This window comes from Cervus canadensis, chromosome 2, assembly GCF_019320065.1.
Source record: "Cervus canadensis isolate Bull #8, Minnesota chromosome 2, ASM1932006v1, whole genome shotgun sequence".
NCBI classification, from domain to species: domain Eukaryota; kingdom Metazoa; phylum Chordata; class Mammalia; order Artiodactyla; family Cervidae; genus Cervus; species Cervus canadensis.
This window is the reverse complement of record NC_057387.1, coordinates 41,702,535-41,727,938: the sequence shown is the minus strand read 5'-3', so window position 1 is coordinate 41,727,938 and position 25,404 is coordinate 41,702,535. Positions and strand designations below refer to the sequence as shown.

Genomic DNA, 25,404 nt, shown 5'->3' with positions numbered 1-25,404 from the left:
GAAAAAGGTGTAAGATACACCAATGAGGCTATTACTTATACCAGATAGAATTTAGGTCCTTGGACCAATCGTATTTTTTTTTTAACATAAAAAAGTTTAAACTATGCTTCCCTAAACTTTTTATTTTAAGAATATAGAGTTTTGCTTGTTTTGTCTATCTAATATAGTTGTGTTCATTTGTTACCAGGTCACAGAAATGTAAACAGAAAAAGTATCAAACAATGGTTATTAAATAACATGGTTAGAAAACAAATAGAATTAGAACCAGAAAATAACAACATTGGTCCCTAATTTCAGTTCTATCCTATAACTGTGATCATTCCCTCAAAGGCGGAAATTTTTCAAACAAATATTAAGAGTTGGTGAATTTTAAGGGGTATGCCACCCCAAGATACCAGGTACTAAAAATGAATCCGCACAAGGAAACAGGAACAAAGTAGTAGTGTTATGGTGCCACCCACTGGCTAGAAATCCTCATAGCAAATATGAGAGCCAATCATAAAAGGGAAATTACTGAAATAGGAAGGAAAATAATAATAATGATTCTGATTCACTGTAGTATCAGAGACTTCTAACAAAACAGAATCATCCATATTATTTTATTAGCACAAAGAAAGAGAGCAACTCTTAAAATGCTCACAACAATGAATTTTATTAATTTAGAAATGCAAGTCTACAGTCTCCAAAGACTAAGACTTTAATCTCATAGTCAAAACAATTAACATAGAAAATGTCATTTTAGCTCTGTAGCGAAATAAATGAAGACACTCAATCAAAAGATGCACACTTGCATTTCACTGCTAAGAAAGAAATTATAATATTAATAATATATTCAAATGTTAATGAAATGGTGTTAACCCCACTTTTACCTTTATCAGGGAAGTAACAAAATACATGAAACAAAGGGCACGTCTAAAAAACTGGACTGAAAAATATGTTTCTCAAAAATTCTTAAGGAAAGGGGGAAGGGAAAAAGTCCTAAGAAAGACCATTCATAGAAACTAGTAAAAAATAAATGTTTTCTTTAAAGTACAACAGCACCTTTAAGTTCAAAAGATATTTACCTTAATACAGTCTCCATTTTATCTCCATGACATCCTTTTGTTTTTCTAAAAAGTTCTTTTCTTAAATGCTAACATTCTTAAAATTTCAGCATATAAAATATTTGAGTTATTTCTCCTCAGACACAACCTTCCCATTAAAACTCAGAATAATATATAAACCTTGACATCAGTTTATAGTCCATAGCACCCTACTGAATGTTGATCTCTAAAGACCAGATTTCAGAATTTCTCTGTAGACATGATCTGATCTTCCCTAATTAGAATTCATGAATACATTCCAGGCAGTCAGGATAGGCATCATGTTTTTTGGCTTGATGGTGATTATCACCTGGCCTGCAAAAGCCAAGGTCTTCACTCGCTCATAGACGGTTGATTGCAGATAAGAACATGGTGAGAAAAGTCAAATTCCCACAAACGTAAATTGCTAACACCACCTTTTTAAAAACATAACCCTAAAAGAAAAAAAAATGAGATGTAAAAAAGGAAACTGTAATCACTAAGGTTTGTGTCAATAAATAAGAAGAAAGAACTTACTTCTGCTTCAGCTGCGGTAAATGACTGGAGGATCTGAATTCTATCATCATCCAGTATTTCAACTGTCAAGAACAAGAACAAAAGTTTGTAAGGCCAGTGGGTATGCAGGTAAACTCATTCTCAAAGAAAGCCCTGATTTGGAGCATTGGAGGATTTCCAAGAGGTACATTCTCGCATTTCATGTGACCAAATGTTGCAAACTTCCTACATATTTAAGGCTCTTACAAATCAGGTCAAGCTGGCTACAGCATACATGTGAAAGGACTTTCTTCTAGTCAGAGTTCTAACAATCCAAGTGTTAAATACCTATATATATTTTTTTAAATAGCAAGCCATAATCTAGTGGTCATCAAAAGTCCCTTTAGGACTCAAACCCCACACAACATTGTAAATCAACTACACCAATAAAAAAAAAAGGACTCAAATCCTATGTATGTTACCCTATCAAGAGTCAAAAACCGGTAGGACAGTTTTTACTACGCAGTTCCGAAAAAGCTGCTGAGCATACACACTAGACAACAAAGAGGTTTTGTTTTTAGAAGCCCACCTTAGGACACGAAGGACAGTTAGCCTAGAAACCAGGCAAACATGTCACTGATTCTCTACTAATCTCTCCACTCCTAATGGCTACAGGTATCTTATCCTGCCTGGCACTGGGGCCAAAATGGACCTTGCCACTAGAGAGCACTGGCAAAATATTAAGTCCTTCTTATGTAGCATGCTGGTTAGCTAGCTTTATATAACGCAGATGGCAACGTAAGTGATAGCACACAAGAAGTCTGTTCAATAGGTAAAATTCATCTGCAGCTTTGCCCTGTATTGACTTTGGATGAGCATCTCTTCTTCCTCCGTCTCAGGGGTCTCTCAGCTCCAGCCATTCAGGGCTCTCGGTTCATTCTAGACCCACGTCAGACCAGCAGGCAAAGTAAAAAAGTACTTAGAAAGAAGGCATCTTCCCTAAAAGCTGCCCTCTTTCCCTGCATTTTACTCACAAACTCTAATACTAGTGAATATAAAATCAAAGGCAGAAAATTTCCACTATTTTTATCATAGCCTGAGTGATGGAAACAAATTTTTAGTAAGGTACTATGAAAGAGTCAATCATTAGTGTCGAGAAACTAATTATTTTCCAACAGTTTGTATAAAAGTGATTCTACAACACTGCTCTTTGAGCAGATTACCTTTTCTAGAGAGTCGGTAAGCATGTATCTCCAGAATAATCTCTGTCCCAACGTGCCAGGCAACAAATCCAATCATTGCATAGGTTTTCCATGGGCCAGGAAGATTCAGTCCTGGCAAATCCATTCCCAGGAACATTGCTGCCACTACATTTATAAGAAAATACACATATTCAAATACAATTCAAGAGGTAACTATGGATGTATGTGCATACATGTGTGAATTACATCAAGTAAAATATACTCAAAGAGTTTATGAGATGAATTAGATTAATAATTAAGACCAAGTAGTTAATTTAGTTCTTATTGTAAGACTAGAAAGGCTAAGATGGGAAATTATAATTATAATCTACCAATTGTTAAAAAAGAGGTGCCCAAACTTTTAAAAATGGTTTAAGTCTGCAATGTAGGAAGGGGAAAAAGTATGGAAACCATTTCTGACTATACCTCCCCTTCCACAATCTCTACAGAACGTAGAAATGTGAGGGCAGGAGATCAGCTTAGGTATTTATCACATAAAGCATCAAAAGGAGACACAGATGTAAAGAACAGACTTTTGGACTCTGCGGGAGAAGGGGAGGGTGGGATGATTTGAGAGAATAGTATTAAAACATATACATTACCATATGTAAAATAGATGGCCAGTGCAAGTTTGATGCATGAAGCAGGGCACCCAAAGCCAGTGCTCTGCGACAACCCAGAAGAATAGAGTGGGGAGGGAACAGGAAGGGGGTGTTCAGGATGGGGGTAGGGGAATACGTATATACCAGTGGCCAATTCATGTTGATGTATGGTAAAAACCATCACAATATTGTGAAGTAATTATCCTCCATTAAAATAAATTAATTAATTAATTTAAAAAATACTACAGACTCATACTTGACATTTGAAAAACACCTTGCCCTGGAAGGTACCATTCCCATGGAGAAAACCTGGGGACAGAGGGCTGGGTCCCCAAGCCCATTTCAGCCCAAACCATGACAGACCCTCAAGCTGAGCTGCTTATACGTTTGGTCATCAGCATAGCTTATTCTGCTGGCAAAGGCAAACACTAAAAAAAAGTCTTAAAAGGAGGGTTTTTAAGTCATTTTTAAAACCTTGAAACTGAAATGATAGCTTAAATAGTTACCTCTAGAAATTACTTTCTGGATTTCAATGGTTAAGACTGATTTCTCCTCAATAACCAATTACTCCACTTACTAATGCATCTAAAAATCATTTAAGCCAAATTACGACTTACAGTATAAACAACTTTCAATTATATATGAATAAGTGGCTTGCAATTACTTACCTGCTATTATTCTAGCAGCTGTTCCCATACTCCAATGAGTCCAGTTAAACATTTTCCTTCTACCAAATAAAGAACCAGTCAGTATTCTTTAAAGAGATGGAACTACAAGAAATTCCCAAGAGAATAAAAAGCATGTAATTTCCCTTATTGCTTAGGCATCAGCTATCTGAAATACATTTTAAAACCTTTTAAGTAAATATAATTTACCTTTGAATTTTATAAAATGCAAACAAAAAGCAATTGGCTTGCCAATTAATGATATCTACCTAAAGAGCATTTATAAATAAAGATTACAAGTACCTTGGGTCATGTAAAGGTGGTCTGAAAGCTGCCAAAAGAAGCTGAAGAACTGCTAAAACCATCACTATAAAACCAAGGTATGGGTGATAACCTGCATGCTGAACAAAGTTATATCATTTTAATGGTCTTAATCTTGCCCACCAAATCCTCAAATTAAAAATAATACAACAGAAGTAGTTTCTTAGGGCTTTTCTCTAGCTGTAAACATTTAAAAATAATAATAAACACTGTTCACTGAGCGTCTATGCCAGGCACATACTTTTTTTTTTTTCCATTTATTTTTATTAGTTGGAGGCTAATTACTTTACAATACTGTAGTGGTTTTTGCCATACACTGACATGAATCAGCCATGGATTTACATCTGTTCCCCATCCCGATCCCCCCTCCCGCCTCCTTCTCCATCCCATCCCTCTGGGTCTTCCCAGTGCACCAGCCCCGAGTACTTGTCTCATGCATCCAACCTGGACGGGTGATCTGTTTCACCCTTGATAGTATACTTGTTTCAATGCTGTTCTCTCAGAACATCCTGCCCTCGCCTTCTCCCACAGAGTCCCAAAGTCTGTTCTGTACATCTGTGTCTCCTTTTCTGTCTTGCATATAGGGTTATCGTTACCATCTTTCTAAATTCCATATATATGCGTTAGTATACTGTATTGGTCTTTATCTTTCTGGCTTACTTCACTCTGTATAATGGGCTCCAGTTTCATCCATCTCATTAGAACTGATTCAAATGAATTCTTTTTAACGGCTGAGTAATATTCCATGGTGTATATGTACCACAGCTTCCTTATCCATTCATCTGCTGATGGGCATCTAGGTTGCTTCCATGTCCTGGCTATTATAAACAGTGCTGCGATGAACATTGGGGTGCACGTGTCTCTTTCAGATCTGGTTTCCTCAGTGTGTATGCCCAGAAGTGGGATTGCTGGGTCATATGGCAGTTCTATTTCCAGTTTTTTAAGGAATCTACACACTGTTCTCCATAGTGGCTGTACTAGTTTGCATTCCCACCAACAGTGTAAGAGGGTTCCCTTTTCTCCACACCCTCTCCAGCATTTATTGCTTGTAGACCTTTGGATAGCAGCCATCCTGACTGGCGTGTAATGGTACCTCATTGTGGTTTTGATTTGCATTTCTCTGATAATGAGTGATGTTGAGCATCTTTTCATGTGTTTGTTAGCCATCTGTATGTCTTCTTTGGAGAAATGTCTGTTTAGTTCTTTGGCCCATTTTTTGATTGGGTCATTTATTTTTCTGAAATTGAGCTGCAGGAGTTGCTTGTATATTTTTGAGATTAATCCTTTGTGTGTTTCTTCATTTGCTATTATTTTCTCCCATTCTGAAGGCTGTCTTTTCACCTTGCTTATAGTTTCCTTTGTTGGCCAGGCACATATTTTATACACATTATCACTAATGCTCACTCTGATGCCTGATGGTTAGTTATCAATATCCCACTTCCACAATCGAGGGAACTGAGGCTCAGAGACGGTGAGTAATGTAGCCAGGTCACACAATGCACAAATGGTTGTGATGGAATCTAATGACGGAATGCGGCCCCCTCCCACCAGTATGTTAGATGACCACTAACACCAGCACAGCCATCTGAAGCCCACCAAAGACTAGTTTTCATTCCAATCCCAAAGAAAGGCATGCCAAAGATTGCTCAAACTACCGCACAATTGCACTCATCTCACACGCTTGCAAAGTAATGCTCAAAATTCCCCAAGCCAGACTTCAGCAATACGTGAACTGTGAACTTACAGATGTTCAAGCTGGTTTTAGAAAAGGCAGAGGAACCAGAGATCAAATTGCCAACATCCACTGGATCATTGAAAAGGCAAGAGAGTTCCAAAAAAACATCTATTTCTGCTTTATTGACTATGCCAAAGCCTCTGACTGTGGATCACAACAAACTGGAAAATTCTGAAAGAGATGGGAATACCAGACCACCTGACCTGCCTCTTGAGAAATCTGTATGCAGGTCAGGAAGCAACAGTTAGAACTGGACATGGAACAACAGACTGGTTTCAAATAGGAAAAGGAATACATCAAGGCTGTATATTGTCACCCTGCTTATTTAACTTATATGCGGAGCATATCGTGAGAAACGCTGGGCTGGAGGAAGCTCAAGCTGGAATCAAAATTGCCAGGAGAAATATCAATAACCTCAGATATGCAGATGATACCACCTTATGGCAAAAAGTGAAGAGGAACTAAAGAGCCTCTTGATGAAAGTGAAAGAGGTGAGTGAAAAAGTTGGCTTACAGCTCAACATTCAGAAAACTAAGATCATGGTATCTGGTCCCATCACTTATGGCAAATAGATGGGGAAACAGTGGAAACAGTGTCAGACTTTATTTTTTGGGGCTCCAAAACCACTGCAGATGGTGACTGCAGCCATGAAATTAAAAAATGCTTATTCCTTGGAAGGAAAGTTATGACCAACCTAGATAGCATATTACAAAGCAGAGACATTACTTTGCCAACAAAGGTCCATCTAGTCAAGGCTATGGTTTTTCCAGTATTCATGTATGGGTGTGACAGTTGGACTACAAAGAAAGCTGAGCTCTAAAGAACTGATGCTTTTGAACTGTGGTGTTGGAGAAGACTTTTGAGAATCCCTTGGACTGCAAGGAGATCCAACCAGTCCATCCTAAAGATCAGTCCTGGGTGTTCATTGGAAGGACTGATATTGAAGCTGAAACTCTAATACTTTGCCCACCTGATGCTAAGAGCTGACTCATTTGAAAAGACCCTGATGCTGGGAAAGATTGAGGGCAGGAGGAGAAGGGGATGACAGAGGATGAAATGATTGGATGGCATCACCAACTCAATGGAAATGAGTTTGGGTAAACTCCAGGAGCTGGTGATCGACAGGGAGGCCTGGTGTACTGCAGTTCATGGGGCCACAAAGAGTCAGACCTGACTGAGCAACTGAACTGAACTGAACTGAAGACTAGTTAGTATCTGCATTTAAGGAACAATCAATCCAGTGTATTGTAATTATTTGTTCAGACCTCTATGTTTCCCGGGGCCAAAGGTTCTATGTGATTCCTTGTAAGCCATGTGGCTTGGGCTTCCCAGGTGATGCTAGTGGTAAAGAACACACCTGCCAATGCAGAAGACATAAGAGATGCAGGTTCTATCCCTGGGTTGGGAAGATCCCCTGGAGGAGGGCATGGTAACCCCCTCCAGTATTCTTGCCTGGAGAATCCCATGGACAGAGGAGCCTGGCGGGCTACAGTCCATGAGGTCGCAAACAGTCAGACACAACTGAAGCAACTTAGCAGCAGGAGCAACCCGTGTGGCTTAACAGAGCCTAGTCACTCAAAGGTCTCAGCCAAGAAAAATCATCAACGCAACATCTTGATAGTTTCAGCTATACTCCTCCCTCAGTGATGTGTGTCGGCTCAAATCAACAGAGAGTGGGATTAGACCACTTTGCACAATTATGGCACTTAAAAACTTAAGAGAAGGATTACAGAAATGCTCTTATCCATGATACATTTAGATAGAGGTATATCTCAGTCTGTTGTCACTGACGACCATGCTTGGGTAGGCTCTAAAACCTGTGACCTAGAACAAGGCCATATGGTTTCTAAGCCAAGATAGGAAGCTTCTGCAAATTAGGAACTAAAAGTTGACAGACAAGCACTATAAAAACTTTCAAACTGTGGACTCAGTTATGCAGATAAGTTACAACTTGGACTCTAGAGATGGAAATTGTCCCTATCTAATAAAAAATAGTAATAGCAGAGACAAAATTCTCTTATGTTTAGAATGTGCCAGGAACTATTTTAAGTGCATTCAGTTAATTAACTATCAACCCTCAGAAAGCCTATGAGATACTCTACTGTCTTCATTGGAGTAAACTGAGGGACAGAGGAGTTAGGCAACTTGCCCAAGGTGTCCCAGGTAATCCGTGATGACATGAGGATTCAAATCCAAGGGTCCAGCTATAGAATTATGCTTTTTATCTTTTTACCACCCTTGTCACAACTACAAAGACTAACAAGCTATGAAGTTTATAAAGTAAGCATTACACTTGTCACAAGTACCTGGAGAAAATAAAGTCCCAATATCTCAAGTCATATCAGAAAATCTTCATAATTTCCTTTAAAAAATAGGCTGACCAGTCTAAAAATACTTAAAAAGCAGAAAGGAGGTTTCCTAGTAATACCTATGACCCAAGATTCATCCATATTTGCCCTTATAGCAACAGCCCAAATTGAAATATTAAATTTTGATATCAAATTCTGACTGGCTGTTAAACAAGAAGAGTATACTGGAAACTCAGACTCTGACCTTAGGTACATCTCTGATTCTCAATTCAGTTCAGTTCAGTTCAGTCGCTCAGTCGTGTCCGACTCTTTGCAGCCCCATGAATTGCAGCACGCCAGGCCTCCCTGTCCATCACCAACTCCCAGAGTTTACTCAAACTCATGCGCATCGAGTTGGTGATGCCATCCAGCCATCTCATCCTCTGTCGTCCCCTTCTCCCACCTTCAATCTTTCCCAACATCAGGGTCTTTTCCAATGAGTCAGTCCTTTACATACAGTGGCCGAAGAATTGGAGTTTCAGCTTCAACATGAGTCTTCCAGTGAACACTCAGGACTAATTTCCTTTAGGATGGACTGGTTGTATCTCCTTGCAGTCCAAGGGACTCTCAAGAGTCTTCTCTAACACCACAGTTCAAAAGCATCAATTCTTTGGTGCTAAGCTTTCTTTATAGTCCAACTCTCACATCCATACATGACTACTGGAAAAACCACAGCCTTGACTAGATGGACCTTTGTTGGCAAAGTAATGTCTCTGCTTTGTAATATGCTATCTAGATTGGTCATAACTTTTCTTCCAAGGAGCACGCATCTTTTCATTTCATGGCTGTAGTCACCATCTGCAGTGATTTTGGAGCCCAAAAAAATAAGGTCTGTCACTGTTTCCACTGTCTCCCCATCTATTTCCCATGAGGTGATGGGACCAGATGCCATGATCTTAGTTTACTGAATGTTGAGCTTTAAACCAACTTTTTCACTCTCCTCTTTCACTTTCATCAAGAGGCTGTTTAGTTCATCTTCACTTTCTGCCATAAGGTGGTGTCATCTGCATATCTGAGGTTATTGATATTTCTCCCAGCAATCTTGATTCCAGCTTGTGCTTCATCCAGCCCAGCGTTTCTCGTGATGTACTCTGCATATAAGTTAAATAAGCAGGGTGACAATATACAGCCTTGATGTACTCCTTTTCCTATTTGAAACCAGTCTGTTGTTCCATGTCCAGTTCTAACTGTTGCTTCCTGACCTGCATACAGATTTCTCAAGAGGCAGGTCAGGTGGTCTGGTATTTCCATATCTTTCAGAATTTTCCACAGTTTATCGTGATCCTCACAGCCAAAGGCTTTGGCGTAGTCAATAAAGGAGAAATAGATGTTTTTTTGGAACTCTCTTGCTTTTTCAATGATCCAGTGGATGTTGGCAATTTGATCTCTGGTTCCTCTGCCTTTTCTAAAACCAGCTTGGACATCTGGAAGTTCACAGTTCACGTATTGCTGAAGTCTGGCTTGGAGAATTTTGAGAATTACTTTACTAGCATGTGAAGTGATGTGAAGTGAAGTCGCTCGGTCGTGTCCAACTCTTTGTGACCCCGTGGGCTGTAGCCTACCAGACTTCTCCAGCCATGGGATTTTCCAGGCAAGAATACTGGAGTGGGTTGCCATTTCCTTCTCTAGGAGATCTTTCTGACCCAGGGATTGAACCCAGGTCTCCCGCATTGTGGGCAGACGCTTTACCATCTGAGATGAGTGCAATTGTGCGGTAGTTTGAGCATTCTTTGGGATTGCCTTTCTTTGGGATTGGAATGAAAATTGATCTTTTCCAGTCCTGTGGCCACTGCTGAGTTTTCCAAATTTGCTGGCATATTGAGTGCAGCACTTTCACAGCATCATCTTTCAGGATTTGAAATAGCTCAACTGGAATTCCATCGCGTCCACTAGCTTTGTTCGTAGTGATGCTTTCTAAGGCCCACTTGACTTTACATTCCAGGATGTCTGGCTCTAGGTGAGTGATCACACCATCGTGATTATCTGGGTCATGAAGATCTTTTTTGTACAGTACTTCTGTGTATTCTTGCCACCTCTTCTTAATATCTTCTGTTTCTGTTAGGTCCATACTATTTCTGTCCTTTATCAAACCCATCTTTGCATGAAATATTCTCTTGGTATCTCTAATTTTCTTGAAGAGATCTCTAGTCTCTCCCATTGTGTTTTTTTCCTCTATTTCTTTGCATTGATGGCTGAGGAAGGCTTTCTTAACTCTCCTCACATAGTAGGAATACAACTAATGTTAACAGTGATAGTCACAGTATTAGAGAAAATCACTTAAAGTGTTCATGTTCCTTAGATATGCTTTCAACTTTCACCATTCTATAGTGAGAAAACTCCTTAAAGCTACATAATACATAGTTAAAATTTGAGACCCTCTAAAAATACATCCCACTACCAAGTAATCTGCACTGACATTCTAACTCCACCCCTGACACCAACCATGTGAAACACTCATCAGATGATTCAAAAAGGAGAGAAAGAGGGACATGAAGATATATCTTTTTATGCATCATCTGAGGAAAAAAAACAGAAATCTCCTTTGGCATCAAACTGAATATTAAACATATAAATATAATAAAAAACATTCTTTTTAAGATCTACTTACCCAGTTCCAGCCTCCTCTGTAAATAAAAGGCAGAAGAAAAGCAATAAAGGTGAGGGCAGAAGTAGTGAGCATGAGAGTTCGATGCACCTGCAAGAGTGAAATGACAAATGAGAAGAGAGAGAACCGCAAAAGACAAAGAAGCTGGTGTAACCATGAAGATCACAGGGTGAGATCCACAGAAGGCATCCATTCTGTTGACATATAACCGCAATTTGTTGTCAGCTAAAAAAGTCTTACCATAACATTGAACTTTAAAGAAAAGTTTAAGCTGCCAACCTCATCACTTAAAAGCATCTGCCAAGACTTCACCTGCACAAAACGGCGGGAATGGATATTTTCACACACAGAGAGCACTTACTTGCCAAACTCATCTCCTTCCAAACACATTTATTAAGTTCTACCACCAAGCACCCTGGTACATACAATGAAACTGCAAGGAAACAGAAAGTACTGTTTCCTGGGGAGCTTGTGATTTAATTGCACAGATAAGAGAAACATATTTGAAATGTCTAATTCATTATTCAAACAAGGAGAATACTGAGAGTGAAAATGGGCACTGATAGTGGGTTATTCCAGGATAACTGGTGCAAACCAAAACTACCCCAGAGAATGTAAGACCTATGGTCACTATATATAGTATAGATATACACACATATATAGTCACCAGAAAGTAGGACCGATAGTCAGGCAACATGTGCAGATATTATAGCATTGAAGACAGTGGGGGACTTGAGTTGGTTGAAAGGGAGACAGAGTTTTCCAGTTGGGAATATCCACATGAGAAGAGGAAAAATAGAGAGAGAACAATCAAAGGCAGAGACAGACAGGAGCAAGACATACGACAGTCAGCAGTGATAGCAAATAAAACAGATTAACACTGCCGGCCAAAACTGAGAAATATTAGACAAGGCAAATCTTAAAAGCTACAAATGTATATGAAGTTTCAAGAATACCTTCTTCTAAAGTCAAAACTGTTACAGTAAGCAATATTTTTTTCTACAAGCAGACATGCATATTCTATCTCAACACATCTTTCACTGTATATGCAAATATCCATACTCCATGACAAATGAAAGGCAAGGTTTGTTTTACTTTGTTTTGAGGGGTATTTATTGACCCTTGTCCATGTTTCTATTAAAAGACTGCCTTCTCATCCCCCAGGGAATGGACAGCATGAAAAAGGACACTTTCAGTTTCTCTTCCCACCTACAAGGGAATACATGATCTTGACTGATGAGTCAAGGCTGTATATTGTCACCCTGCTTATTTAATCTGTATGCAGAGTATATCATGAGAAACGCTGGGCTGGAGGAAGCACAAGCTGGCATCAAGATTGCCGGGAGAAATATCAATAACCTCAGATGTGCAGATGACACCACCCTTATGGCAGAGAGTGAAGATGAACTAAAGAACCTCTTGATGAAAGTGAAAGATGAGAATGAGAAAGCTGGCTTAAAACTCAACATTCAGAAAACTAAGATCATGGCATTTGGTCCCATTACTTCATTGCAAATAGATGGGGAAACAGTAGAAACAGTGACAGACTTTATTTTGGGGGGCTTCAAAATCACTGCAGATGGTGACGGCAGCCATGAAATTAAAAGACACTTGCTCCTTGGAAGAAAAGTTATGATCAACCTAGACAGCATATTAAAAAGCAAAGACATTACTTTGCCAACAAAGGCCCATCTAGTCAAAGCTATGGTTTTTCCAGTAGTCAGGTGTGGATGTGAGTGTTGGACTATAAAGAAAGCTGAGTGCCGAAGAACTGATGCTTTTGAACTGTGGTGTTGGAGAAGACTCTTGAGAATCCCTTGGACTGCAAGGAGATCCAACCAGTGCATCCTAAAGATCAGTCCTGGGTATTCACTGGAAGGACTCATGTTAAAGCTGAAACTCCAATACTTTATCCACCTGATGTGAATAGCTGACTCATTTGAAAAGACCCTGATGCTGGGAAAGATTGAAGGCGGGAGGAGAAGGGGACAACAGAGGATGAGATGGCTGGATGGCATCACCGACTTGATGGACATGAGTTTGAGTAAACTCCAGGAGTTGGTGATGGACAGGGAAGCCTGGCGTGCTGCAGTCCATGGGGTCACAAAGAGTCAGCCATGACTGAGCGACTGAACTGAACTGACTGATGAGCTAGGGACTGCCTCACCTTCACTAGCCCATCAACCAGAGGACAGACCACTGCTCTGCAGCATAGTGAGCAACCACCATTTCTTTCTTCTGCTTTTCTGCCTTCCTGGGCTTTCCTGATTGCTCAGCTGATGAAGAACCCACCTGTCAGTGCAGGAGACGCAAGAGATACAGGTTTGATCCCAGGGTCAGGAAGATCCCCTGGAGAAGGAAATGATAACCCGCTCCAATTTTCTTGCCTGGAGAATTCCCATGGACAGCAGAGCCTGGTGGGCTACCAGTCTATGGGGTCACAGAAAGTCAGACACAACTGAGTATGCATGCACTGCCTTCTTGGACCCATCTGTACTCAATGAAGTTGGTGAATGCTCTTCTAATCTTTTGCAACTAGACAGGTAACTCAAGATCATGTTACATGAACTCAAGGTCTGTGTTCCAAAGAAACACACATGGTGATGATACGTTCTCCAGCTCAGCCTGCTCCTTCATAAAGCTGTCTTTATTTTTATCTCCATCACGTATCTTGTGTCTATTCTCAGTTGGATAGGAAACCAAAGGGCAAAAAGAGATTATAAGGAATCTAAAATTACAACTATCACCACCCAAAAATCCACTTATTTCATATGTTTTCATGTTGCAACATTCAAGTAATATGGAAATTGCATTAAACTATTTCTCCACCTACCTGAAACCAAGCTGCATCACCAAACAAAGCCTTTGACCAAACAGGTTTGAAGAACCGGGCAATCAGTACACCTACACTAACAGTAGTCATCCATGCCACAAACATTAAGGCACCTAGACGTGAGAAAATGCAATGGTTGACAACACAATCTAATTAAGCTATTTCTTAAATGATCAATCCAAATGCTTAGAAAATGTAAGCAGTCAACAAAATACATTCAGCTGACATAATAAATACAATCTAAATATCAATGTTTTTACCACCACTACTACTTCTAATAGCCAACACTTCCAAAGCTCTTATTTCATGCCAGGCACTGTCTCTAAGTACTTTATGCATATTAATCTAACTGATCTTAACAACAATTCCTATAAAATATTTACAATTATTATTCCAGTTTAGCTATATGGGGAAGGAAAGCATAGGGAAGTTAAGTAACTTGCCCAAGGTTATAAGTCAGAATTTGAACCCAGTCTTTTTTTAATTAATTGTGCTCTTAATCATTACACTGATACAGCCTGTCTATAGCTTTCTCAGAATCTTCTCACATTTTACTCCTAAAAATAATGGAAAACAAATAGGCGCATTATTTCTGAATCCAATTACTGCTCAACTAGAACTACTAGTAAAAGTGAAATAACAACAATAAAGATATTTTCAAGTTTTACTGAAACTCCCACTAGAATGAATAATTCTGGAGTATATAAAGGAAATACGCCAATTAAGGAAAGTTCCCTGTCAGTATTAATATTTTATAAAAGTAGAGTATAGTACAGTATACACTTACACTACTCTCCTATTTTTAACCTTATTTTTCAACAATAACTGGACTGCTTTTCAAATGGGATCAATTTCTACTCGTACAACCAGAGTACATCAGAGCCTTATATCTAGGCTACTGCTCTTCCAACTTGATTCCCTTCGTTTTAAGTATGTGATACATAATGACAGCACTGAGTTACTTTACATACCCTCAAATACTTGCAAATTGACCAGTTCTTCAACAACAACAACAAAAATTACATCTTTAAAACCAAGTGAAAGTGTTAGTTGCTCAGTTGTGCCTGACTCTTTGCAACCCCGTGGACTATAACCTACCAGGCTCCTCTGCCCATGGGATTCTCCAGGCAAGAATACTGGAGTGGGTTGCCATTCCCTTTTCCAGGGGATCTTCCCAACCCAGGTTCAAACACGGGTCTCCAGTATTGCAGGCAGATTATTTACCATATAACCCACCAGGGAAGCTTTGAAGCCAAACTACTGTTATAATTAAACAATCACAATCACAAACTACTAATTTATTCCATTTATTTTAATAAATGGTATAATTAAAGTCTCATAAAAGTTAATTCACCCAATAATACTCAATCCTGGTGGCAATTAGAAACAACTAGTGTACTTTTTAAAAATTCTGTTGATAAATGTCTTAAAAGCTCCACTGGTGATTTTAATATAAGTCAAGGTTAAAACCACTGAAATATCCCTACTCTCTTTTTGTGACAAAATAGCAAACATTAAGATACCTAATGCTACCTGCAAATGTTGTTGCCTAAACTTAGAAGATTTATGGATATTTGCTAAATTGTGCCTGTTACCATTCTCAATCTAGCCAGCATTAAATTTATTCCACAAAGTTAAGTTTATTCCACAAAGTATTACTAATACTATACATGTAACTTACCATGAACCTTCAGAAGGAGTAAAGAGCGGGATCCTCCTATGTTCTTTGGATGGCCTGTCACATTGTATTTTTCATATGTAATCAAAGGTTGCTGAGAATGCTTATGAATTCGACCTGAAATTTTTTTTAAAAAATGAAGATGAATTACTTTCTCAGGAGAGAAGGAATGGAGAGACAATGACATGGCTTGAAAACAAAATTTCTTAAGGTAATAAAAAATAAATTTCAGTAGAGATGATATATAATATTATATACTGATATTATATTAATATGCAACATGTATTGATATAATATTAATATATATAGTCTTAATATATTATAATAATATTATTTATAAAATAAAATCTATAATGTATAGAATTATCCCAACTAGTTTGTTTATGTCACTATGAAAGTATGTGTGTCCATTTTGGGAATCTATCCTACAGAAATATTCCCTTTTTAACCAAAGATATATATATACAACAGTGTTCATAGAAACATTTCTTTACACTGACCAAACAAATTCAATCAAGGTAAATGTCCGTCATTAGAAGAATGAGTAAACAAATTATGGAACATACATAATTTTCAGAATACAAGTGTCAAAAAGAATAAAAATAATTAAGAAATTTGATATGGTGAATCTTTGTCTCAAGTAAGAATTAGACCACAGACTACACCTCAATGACTTCCAAAAAGAAATATGTATATAGGTTATTTATCTAACTAAAATTAAGCAAAATAAAAATTAACAAAAGAAAGCTAGGAAAAAGTGGTCCAGCTAGATATTTATAAAACTCTTCTAAATAATCCTTAGGATACATAGGAAGTCAAAACTAAAATTACAAACGTTTTTAAACAAATAACAATGAAGGCACTTTATATCAAAACACAGGCAATGTAATCAAGGTACCATTCAAAAGTTTTTAATCGTTCTAAAGCATTTTCTTAAAAAAATTTAAGAAAACTTTGAAGTAAATAATTTAATTCAAGATGCATTTAAAACTACAAAACATAACCTAGGAAACCAGAAAAGAAGATGGATTAAAAATACATGAATGAAATTAACAAACTAGTAAGTCTAAAAATGAGAAAAATTAATTCTGTAAAAGCCAATAAAATTGAGTTTTTTATAAATCTGACCACAAAAAAATAAATGGGAAAAAAAAGTCACAAACAATATTAGAAATGAAAACAGTGACACAGCTGCTGATATGAAGATATCCCTTAAAATTATATAAAAATGCTATATACAACATTAAGTCAGCCAAAAATATTTCAAAATCTAACTGAAGTGAATGAATTTCTAAGAAAATCTAGAATTACAAAAACTGATCAAAGTAGTAGCAAATCTGGAGAATAATAATAAAATTTTATTTAATTAGTCAAATATTTCCATCCCTAAGTCTCAGGCTGTTATGTGAATGAGTCCTATCATACAATTTAAAAAATTTTTTAACTTCAAAAATTCATATTTATTTAAACTCTTCTTGAGTTTTTTCTATAAGATTAGCATAACACTGAAACCAACATGAGGCAGGCATGCACACACAAAAAAACACACACAATCCCACAACCACACACCAAAAGCATTTATGAATATAGATGCGAAAAGCTTAAATAAAACATTAGTGAATTATATTAATCTGCATTAAGGGAATAATAGGACATGACCAAGCACTTTCATCCCAGGAAAGTGAGAATTGTTCACTGTTCAGAAATATACAAAAGTAACGATAAACTATCATCTCAGTTGCTGCCTAAAAGACAGTAGATAAAATTCAGCACACACCCATGACAAGAACTCTTTGTAAAGGTAGGAACAGAATAATTCCTAAACACAATAAAATATATCCCCCAGAAAAATACAATAAACAGGACACAATACTGGATATTAGAAGCAATCCCATAAAAATCAGGGATGAGACAAGAATGCTTGCCATATTACACTGTCATTCCACACTTTTCTGGGAGAAGTAAGATATGCAGTGAAACAAGAAAAGAAAGAAAATGAGGGCTACTAATGTCAATTCCAATCATAAACCCAATAAGATTTTTAGTGAAACTTGACAAATCATTTCTAAACTTGATCTAGAAGAGAAGATACACAAAGAGGAGGCAAGAATTCCTGAAAAAAAAAAGAAGGCTAGGAGGGGAATCATGTTTTATCAAAACTTACAACCTATTATTCAAACAGTACAGTAATAGACAAATAGATCAATGGAAGAATAAATTAGAAATAATGTGATTTACTGACAGTTTTTAGTGTATGATAAAGAGCCTTTAGAAACAGTAAAGAAAAAATGGGGACTGTTCAAAAACTAGTGTTTGGACACCTGGTTATTCATTTGGTGAATACAATTATATCATGTCTTGTTATACCAGAGAAGATCAGAGATAAAACAGAAAATGAGAAGTTTTTATAGTGAATACCTAGAGACTAGTGTCAAGAAAAAGGAGACAATAGCTATCAGAAGTTACAAAAATGTCAAATAGAAGATAATGAAAAAAAAAAAAACTATTGAAAATGACAAGGAAGGCTTCGAAGAATCTAAAAATATTGCATTAGTACAGTGGTAGTGATAAAAACCAAGCCACATTCTGAACAGCCTGAGAGTCAAGTTGGAAGAAAAGTGTTTTTAAACTGAAGTACCGTGGAGCCACGGACTAACATGAACTTAACCTTCATTAAAGCAGAGATCCATATAATTTGGTGTTCCATTGCGTGGCTCCATTATAAATTTGGTGTTTTGCTTTAAGGGACACCGAGTTCATGTTTAGCATCCTGATGGCTCAATGGTTAAGAATCTGCCTGCAGTGCAGGAGATGCAAGTTCAGTCCCTGGGTCAGGAAGATCCCCTGGAGAAGGAAATGGCGACTCACTTCAGAATTCTTGCCTGGATAATCCCAGGGACGGAGGAGCCTGGCAGTCTACAGTCCATAGGGTCACAAAGAGACAGACACAACTGAGCATATGCATACCATGCTTTCACTTCACTTCCTACAGTATTATTCCTAAATTCCCAAAATAATAGGTCATGTGATAATGGGGTCTCTGCTTCATTAATTATTTAAGTTGGTAGATTTTCTAATTGTGAATAACTTATTTACGCAGATGAGTTCTGTCTTTCAGTTCAGACTCAGCATTTCACATGATGGCTTATTTCACGATAAGACAAAGCTTTCTGCGGGTAAAATAGCAGTTAGAACAAGGTTTTAAATAGGTTTTACTAAATATGACAATATTTTTAACTCTCAATTATCTTTTGTTTTCTTCTGACCCCTTTTCCTAGGTGATTTCTCCCATTGTGGGTCATTTCTCAAATTTTTCTTCTTAAAGTAAAATATATATCTTGTTTTTTTTTTTTCACTGATCCAGTTTGTAAATGTGTGCTGAAAAAAATCAGAATATATTTAAATAAATAGAATAATTTATTTACAGAGAAATTTACCTCACTGACATTGTGTTATACATTAATTCCATTTGTTACTACTGTGCAAAACAACCTTGTTTACAAGGGAATTGGGTAAACATTTATACCATTTTTTTCACTGCATTTAGCAGACATGAATGTTTAATAGTCATGTAATCATCATGATTTAGTAACTTGGAAGAATAGCTATGACAAACCTAGACAGGGTATTAAAAAACAAAGACATCACTTGGCCAACAAAGATCCATATAGTCAAAGCTATGGTTTGACTTAGTGACTGAACAGCATGATGTAAAGAAATGTGACAATATTCAGCTATCTGCTTTCTGAATGTTCCAAATTCTAATCCACAAGCACTGTTGATACCCAGAAAAGAGAGCTAAATTTCCTGTGAAAAGGTAAAAAAATAAAACAACTCAACAGTTAGAAAAAGAACAGAAAGATAGCTATATGCCAGCTTAACACCAAATATAAGGATAACAAGAAAAATTAGTAGAAAATGAAAATCTGAAAAGTTATCTGAAATCTGAAAACATTAAGCAATTTCATCTGTATATTAATATTGATCACTTTTGCTAAATCACTTTTGCATATTTGGATGAAGAAACTGGTTAATTTTTCTGTTTTTACTAATAACGTAGTGTCCTTTGGAGCTTGACACAGTCTGTAAGAATCACCAGAAGCTTCTGATTCAGCATCACATTCCCTCTGACCTTCAGTCTGCATTACTAAACAATAGAGCTTGTCAAACTTGCCCAGGACGACCTTGTTCTATTTATGTTTACATGGGTTACAGAGATATGATTACTCTGAAAAATGGTTTCAACCTCACAAAGTCTCACTGTTTTTAAGCAGAGTGCAGCAAATAAATGATCCACATACACATGACAAGACAACAAATGGACTGGGACAATGGACTGGTTCAAAATTGGGAAAGGAGAACATCAAGGCTATATGTTGTCACCCTGCTTATTATTTATTTTATACGCAGAGTACATTACATGAAATGCCAGGCTAGATGAATCACAAGCTGGAATCAAGATTGCCATCAGATATGCAGATGATACCACTCTAATAGCAGAAAGTAAAGAGGAACTAAAGAGCCTCTTGATAAGGGTGAAAGAGGAGAGTGAAAAAGCTGGCTTAAAACTCTTCAAAACATTCGAAAAACTAAGATCATGGCATCTGCTCCTATCACTTCATGGCAAGCAGATAGAGAAAAAGTGGAAACAGTAATAGACTTTATTTTCTTGGGCTCCAGAATCACTGAGGATGGTGACCGCAGCCAAGAAATTAAAAGATGCTTGCTTGTTGGAAGGAAAGCTATGATAAAGCTAGACAGTATATTAAAAAGCAAAAACATCACTTAGCCAAAAAAGGTCCACATAGTCAAAGCTATAGTTTTTTCAGTAGTCATGTATGGAGGTGAGAGATGGACCACAAAGAAGGCTGAGCATCGAAGAACTGAAGCTTTAGAATTTTGGTGTTGGAGAAGACTCTTGAGAGCCCCCTGACAGCATGGAGGTCAAACCAGTCAGTCCTGAAGAAAATCAACCCTGAATATTCATTGGAAGGACTGATGCTGAAGCTGAAGCTCCAATACTTTGCCCACCTGATGCGAAAAGCTGATTCATTGAAAAAGACCCTGATGCTGGGAAAGATTGAGGGCAGGAGAAGGGGGCAAAAGAGGATGAGATGGTTGGATGGCATCACTGACTCAGTGGACATGAGTTTGAGCAAACTCCAGGAGATGGTGAAGGACAGGGAAGCCTGGCGTGCTGCAGTCCGTGGGGTCACAGAGACAGACACAACTGAGCTACTAAACAACAACAAAACCAACGAAAGCAACAATGACCTGTGGGGCAACTGTATTTTGTTCCCCAACACAAAGGAACTAAAAAATGAATTCCCTGAACTGATAATGTCCAGGTTGGTTTGTTTTGTTTTGCAGTTTGGTTTGGTTGCTTTGCACTCTACCAGTTAAAAAGAGAAATGTCTGTGGTTTATGTATATGTTTGTTAATAAACATATTCATGTACTATCATTTTAATACATTGTGAACACTTAAAATAGAAATTTTTAGTGAGATAAAATAAATCTAAATAGAAAGTTCTAGCATTGTTTTCTGTATCCCCTAGACTATCTTACAACATGTACACCTTCGTTGGAAGAACACTGTTCTAAAGCACTAAGTTATCAAACCACAGTATACAGAACAATCACCTGAAATGCTTGTTAAAATGCAGATTCCAAGCATAAACAACAGAGATTCATTGAGTCTGGGATGGAGCTCAGGAATGTGCATTTTAGCAGTCATTCCAGGTGGTTCTGAAGCAGGTTATTTGATCCCCACACTTTGGAAAATACCACCAAATATGATAGAGTCTCTCCCTACCATGCCATGAGCATAGCAACACCAGCAGAAGAGGGAGATAAAACAATGCTCTATCCTGCACATGTATCATCCACAAACTCGGTTTTTCCAGGAAAATACTAATCAATTAAAATACTGTTTCTATCAGAAAATGCATTCTAATTTCTACAATGCTGGCCTAAGAAGAAACAGTTGTCATCACCATACACCCAAAAACACACATAACTTATAGTACAATGGAATTCACCAATTTAAATGACACTGTGGTACATGTGTACAATGGAATATTACTCAGCCATAAAAAGGAATGCATTTGAGTCAGTTCTAATGAGGTGAATGAACTTAGAACCTATTGTACAGAGTGAAGTAAGTCAGAAAGAGATAAACATATATCATATATTAATGCATATACATGAAATCTAGAAAGATGGTACTGATGAATCTATTTGCAGGGCAACAATGGAGATGCAGACAGAGGGGACAGACTTATGGACACAGAAGATGCAGGGAGGAAGGAGAGGGTGGGACAAATGGAGAGAGTAGCAAGGACGCATATACACTACCATATGTAAAACAGCCAGTGAGAATTAGCTGTATGACCCAGGAAGTTCAAAGTGGTGCTCTGTGACAACCCAAAGAGGTGGGCGGTGGGAGCAAGATGCAAGAGGAAGGGGAAATACGTATACCTATGACTGATTCATGCTGATGTATGGCAGAAACCAACACAATATTGTAAAGCAATTATTCTTCAATTAAAAATAATAAATTTTTAGTGCTCGCTTCGGCAGCACATATACTAAAATTGGAACGATACAGAGAAGATTAGCATGGCCCCTGCGCAAGGATGACACAGAAATTAGTGAAGCATTCCATATTTTTTATAAAACTCCTAGAGGAGAACATAGACAAAACATTCTCTGACATAAATCACAGCAGGATCTTCTATGACCCACCTCCCAGAATATTGGAAATAAAAGCAAAAATAAACAAATGGGACCTAATGAAACTTCAAAGCTTTTGCACAACAAAGGAAACTATAAGCAAGGTGAATAGACAGCCCTCAGATTGGGAGAAAATAATAGAAAACGAAGCAACAGACAAAGGATTAATCTCAAAAATATACAAGCAATTCCTGCAGCTCAATTCCAGAAAAATAAATGACCCAATCAAAAAATGGGCCAAAGAACTAAACAGACATTTCTCCAAAGAAGACATACAGATGGCTAACAAACACATGAAAGATGCTCAACATCACTCATTATCAGAGAAATGCAAATCAAAACCACAATGAGGTACCATTACACGCCAGTCAGGATGGCTGCTATCCAAAAGTCTACAAGCAATAAATGCTGGAGAGGGTGTGGAGAAAAAGGAACCCTCTTACACTGTTGGTGGGAATGCAAACTAGTACAGCCGCTATGGAGAACAGTGTGGAGATTTCTTAAAAAACTGGAATTAGAACTGCCATATGACCCAGCAATTCCACTTCTGGGCATACACACTGAGGAAACCAGATCTGAAAGAGACACGTGCACCCCAATGTTCATCGCAGCACTGTTTATAATAGCCAGGACATGGAAGCAACCTAGATGCCCATCAGCAGACGAATGCATAAGGAAGCTGTGGTACATATACACCATGGAATATTACTCAGCCGTCAAAAAGAATTCATTTGAATCAGTTCTAATGAGATGGATGAAACTGGAGCCCATTATACAGAGTGAAGTAAGCCAGAAAGATAAAGACCAATATGTATACTAACGCATATATATGGAATTTAAAAGATGGTAACGATAACCCTATATGCAAAACAGAAAAAGAGACACAGATGTACAGAAAAGACTTTTGGACTCTGTGGGAGAAGGCGAGGGTGGGATGTTTCGAGAGAACAGCATGGAAACTGTATATTATCTAGGGTGAAACAGATCACCAGTCCAGGCTGGATGCATGAGACAAGTACTCGGGGCTGGTGCACTGGGAAGACCCAGAGGGATCGGGTAGAGAGGGAGGTGGGAGGGGGGATCGGGATGGGGAATACATGTGAATCCATGGCTGATTCATGTCAGTGTATGGCAAAAACCACTACAATATTGTAAAGTAATTAGCCTCCAACTAATAAAAATAAATGGAAAAAATAAATAAATTTTTAAAAATAAATGACACTTTTTCTTTTAAAGTATGAACTTTTTAAAAGTATAAATGCAAACTGTTAAATCTCCTAGAAATTTAAGTCATCCATTCAAGTTGATAATCATTCTTGGAGTACCTATGACATTCTGGGCCCCAAAGGAAGTAGCTGGATATGATGAAAAGGTCACAGCATTTGTAACTGGAATCAACTTGGGTTTAACTCCTGAGTCTGCTACTTGTGTGGTTTTGAACAAGTTGCTCCCCCTTTCTAGGCTCTCGTTCTCTTATCTCTACAAACGGGCAATATAATATCTATTCATAAGATCTCTGTGAGGGCTTCCCTGGTGGCTCAGTGGTAAAGAACCCAACTGCCAATGCAGGCTTCAATCCCAGATTCCACATGCTGCAGCGCAGTTAAGCCTGTGCACCACGACTATTGGGCCTGTGCTCTAGAGCCCAGGAACCACAACTACTGAACTCTTGCGCTGCAGCTACTGAAGCCTGCACACCCGTGGACCCAGGCTCTGCAACACGAGAAGGCACCACAAGGAGAACCCTGCATACCGCAGCTGGAGAGTAGCCCCCGCGCATCACAGCTGGAGAAAAGCCCACGCCGCAAGGAAGACCCAGCACAGTCAATAAATAAAGAAATAAATAACTTTTAAAAAATAACATAGAAACCTTAAAAGAAAGTTTGAATAAATTGTATTTCTTTTTTTTTTCCCAATTATTTGTGAGCTCAAAGAGTTTAGGTTCATATTCCAACTCCACTGTTTATTTGTCTGGGCAAATGACCTAACCTCTCAAAGCCTGTCTCCTTCCAGGCAAAATAGGGATAATAATAATGCGTATCTTGTGTAGGTTTTTGTGAAGATAAAATGAAAACCTTAATAATAGTGCTAACAACTGGCCTCATTAAGTACTAAGTAATTTTACCCATATTATCATTTAACCAAGAAGTTATTTTCAAGCTACATTTGCTGTTGCTGGTGCAAGTAAGAATACATGATTTGCCTAAGATAACCAAGCATATCACCCACAACTAAACCTGCAAATATTCCTAAATTTTCTCTAACGCTGAGTAGATATTTTATCCTGCTTTAAAACCTTTTGAACCTCTACTTTACCTATAGCATAAAATCTAAACAATGTGATAGATATAAACTACTATATACCAAACAGATAATTAACAAGGTCCAACTGTATAGCACAGGGAACCATATTTAATATCTTATAATAAACTATAGTGGAAAGAATCTAAAAAAGAATATTTTTTTTCAGAAATACATATATAGTTTCAAAAAATATCTTAATCACTAGGCTATAAACTAGAAACTAACACAACATTGTAAATCAACTGTACTTCAATTAAAAATAAATAAACCACATGATAGACTATGCAAGGCTTTTCACAATTTACCCAAACCACAATTCTGTTCCTCCTCCTTTATCCCCATTCTTCCCTTCTATGTGCCCAGTGCCTCACCACTCTCAGAGTAGGCCATATGCTCCAAGTTTGGGGATATTAAGTTTGGGAGATGAGTCACTAACTACAACATTACCTTGGCATTTCCTGCAATTCTTCAGAATATCATTAGCTATGACCTTAAACAAAATCTATTTATTCTTTTTAATATGTGTTTCAGTACCTACCAGGGCTGTATTAAAGATAAACTAAACATTCGAACTCATAAAACTACCTTGGGCTACACCTGGCATCAGACTGACTTAGAAGGCTGAGACAGGAAACTCAGCCCGCCTGCAGGGCACCACGAGGCGCCCTTTTTCAAAGGGAGGTCCTATAGAAGCTTGCTCAGCTGTTACGGAGTTACTCCCTTTACCCCTCTCTACCGCCCTGGAGAAAGCTCAGGCCCAAGGAGGTGAGATTCATACTGGA

The 25,404-nt window shown here is 37.9% G+C and overlaps 1 protein-coding gene and 1 non-coding gene across 3 annotated transcripts in view; one reads left to right on the top strand and one right to left on the bottom strand.

Annotated features, from left to right (window-relative positions):
* Nucleotides 1-633: 633 nt before the first annotated feature.
* Nucleotides 634-25,404, bottom strand: part of FRRS1 (ferric chelate reductase 1) — a 53,001-nt gene continuing 28,230 nt past the window's right edge. For both annotated transcript variants that reach the window (XM_043460558.1, XM_043460557.1), the window contains exons 9-16: nt 15,588-15,701; nt 13,907-14,019; nt 11,077-11,163; nt 4,368-4,465; nt 4,068-4,126; nt 2,780-2,923; nt 1,599-1,660; nt 634-1,516 (exon numbers count right to left, since the gene is read on the bottom strand). In XM_043460558.1, the coding sequence (XP_043316493.1) occupies nt 1,424-1,516; nt 1,599-1,660; nt 2,780-2,923; nt 4,068-4,126; nt 4,368-4,465; nt 11,077-11,163; nt 13,907-14,019; nt 15,588-15,701 (770 nt within the window). In that variant the 3' untranslated portion in view covers nt 634-1,423. The remainder of the gene's footprint in view (nt 1,517-1,598; nt 1,661-2,779; nt 2,924-4,067; nt 4,127-4,367; nt 4,466-11,076; nt 11,164-13,906; nt 14,020-15,587; nt 15,702-25,404) is intronic.
* LOC122437414 lies at nt 22,150-22,256 on the top strand. Its single transcript, XR_006268244.1, has one exon. It is a non-coding gene; the product is annotated as a U6 spliceosomal RNA (small nuclear RNA).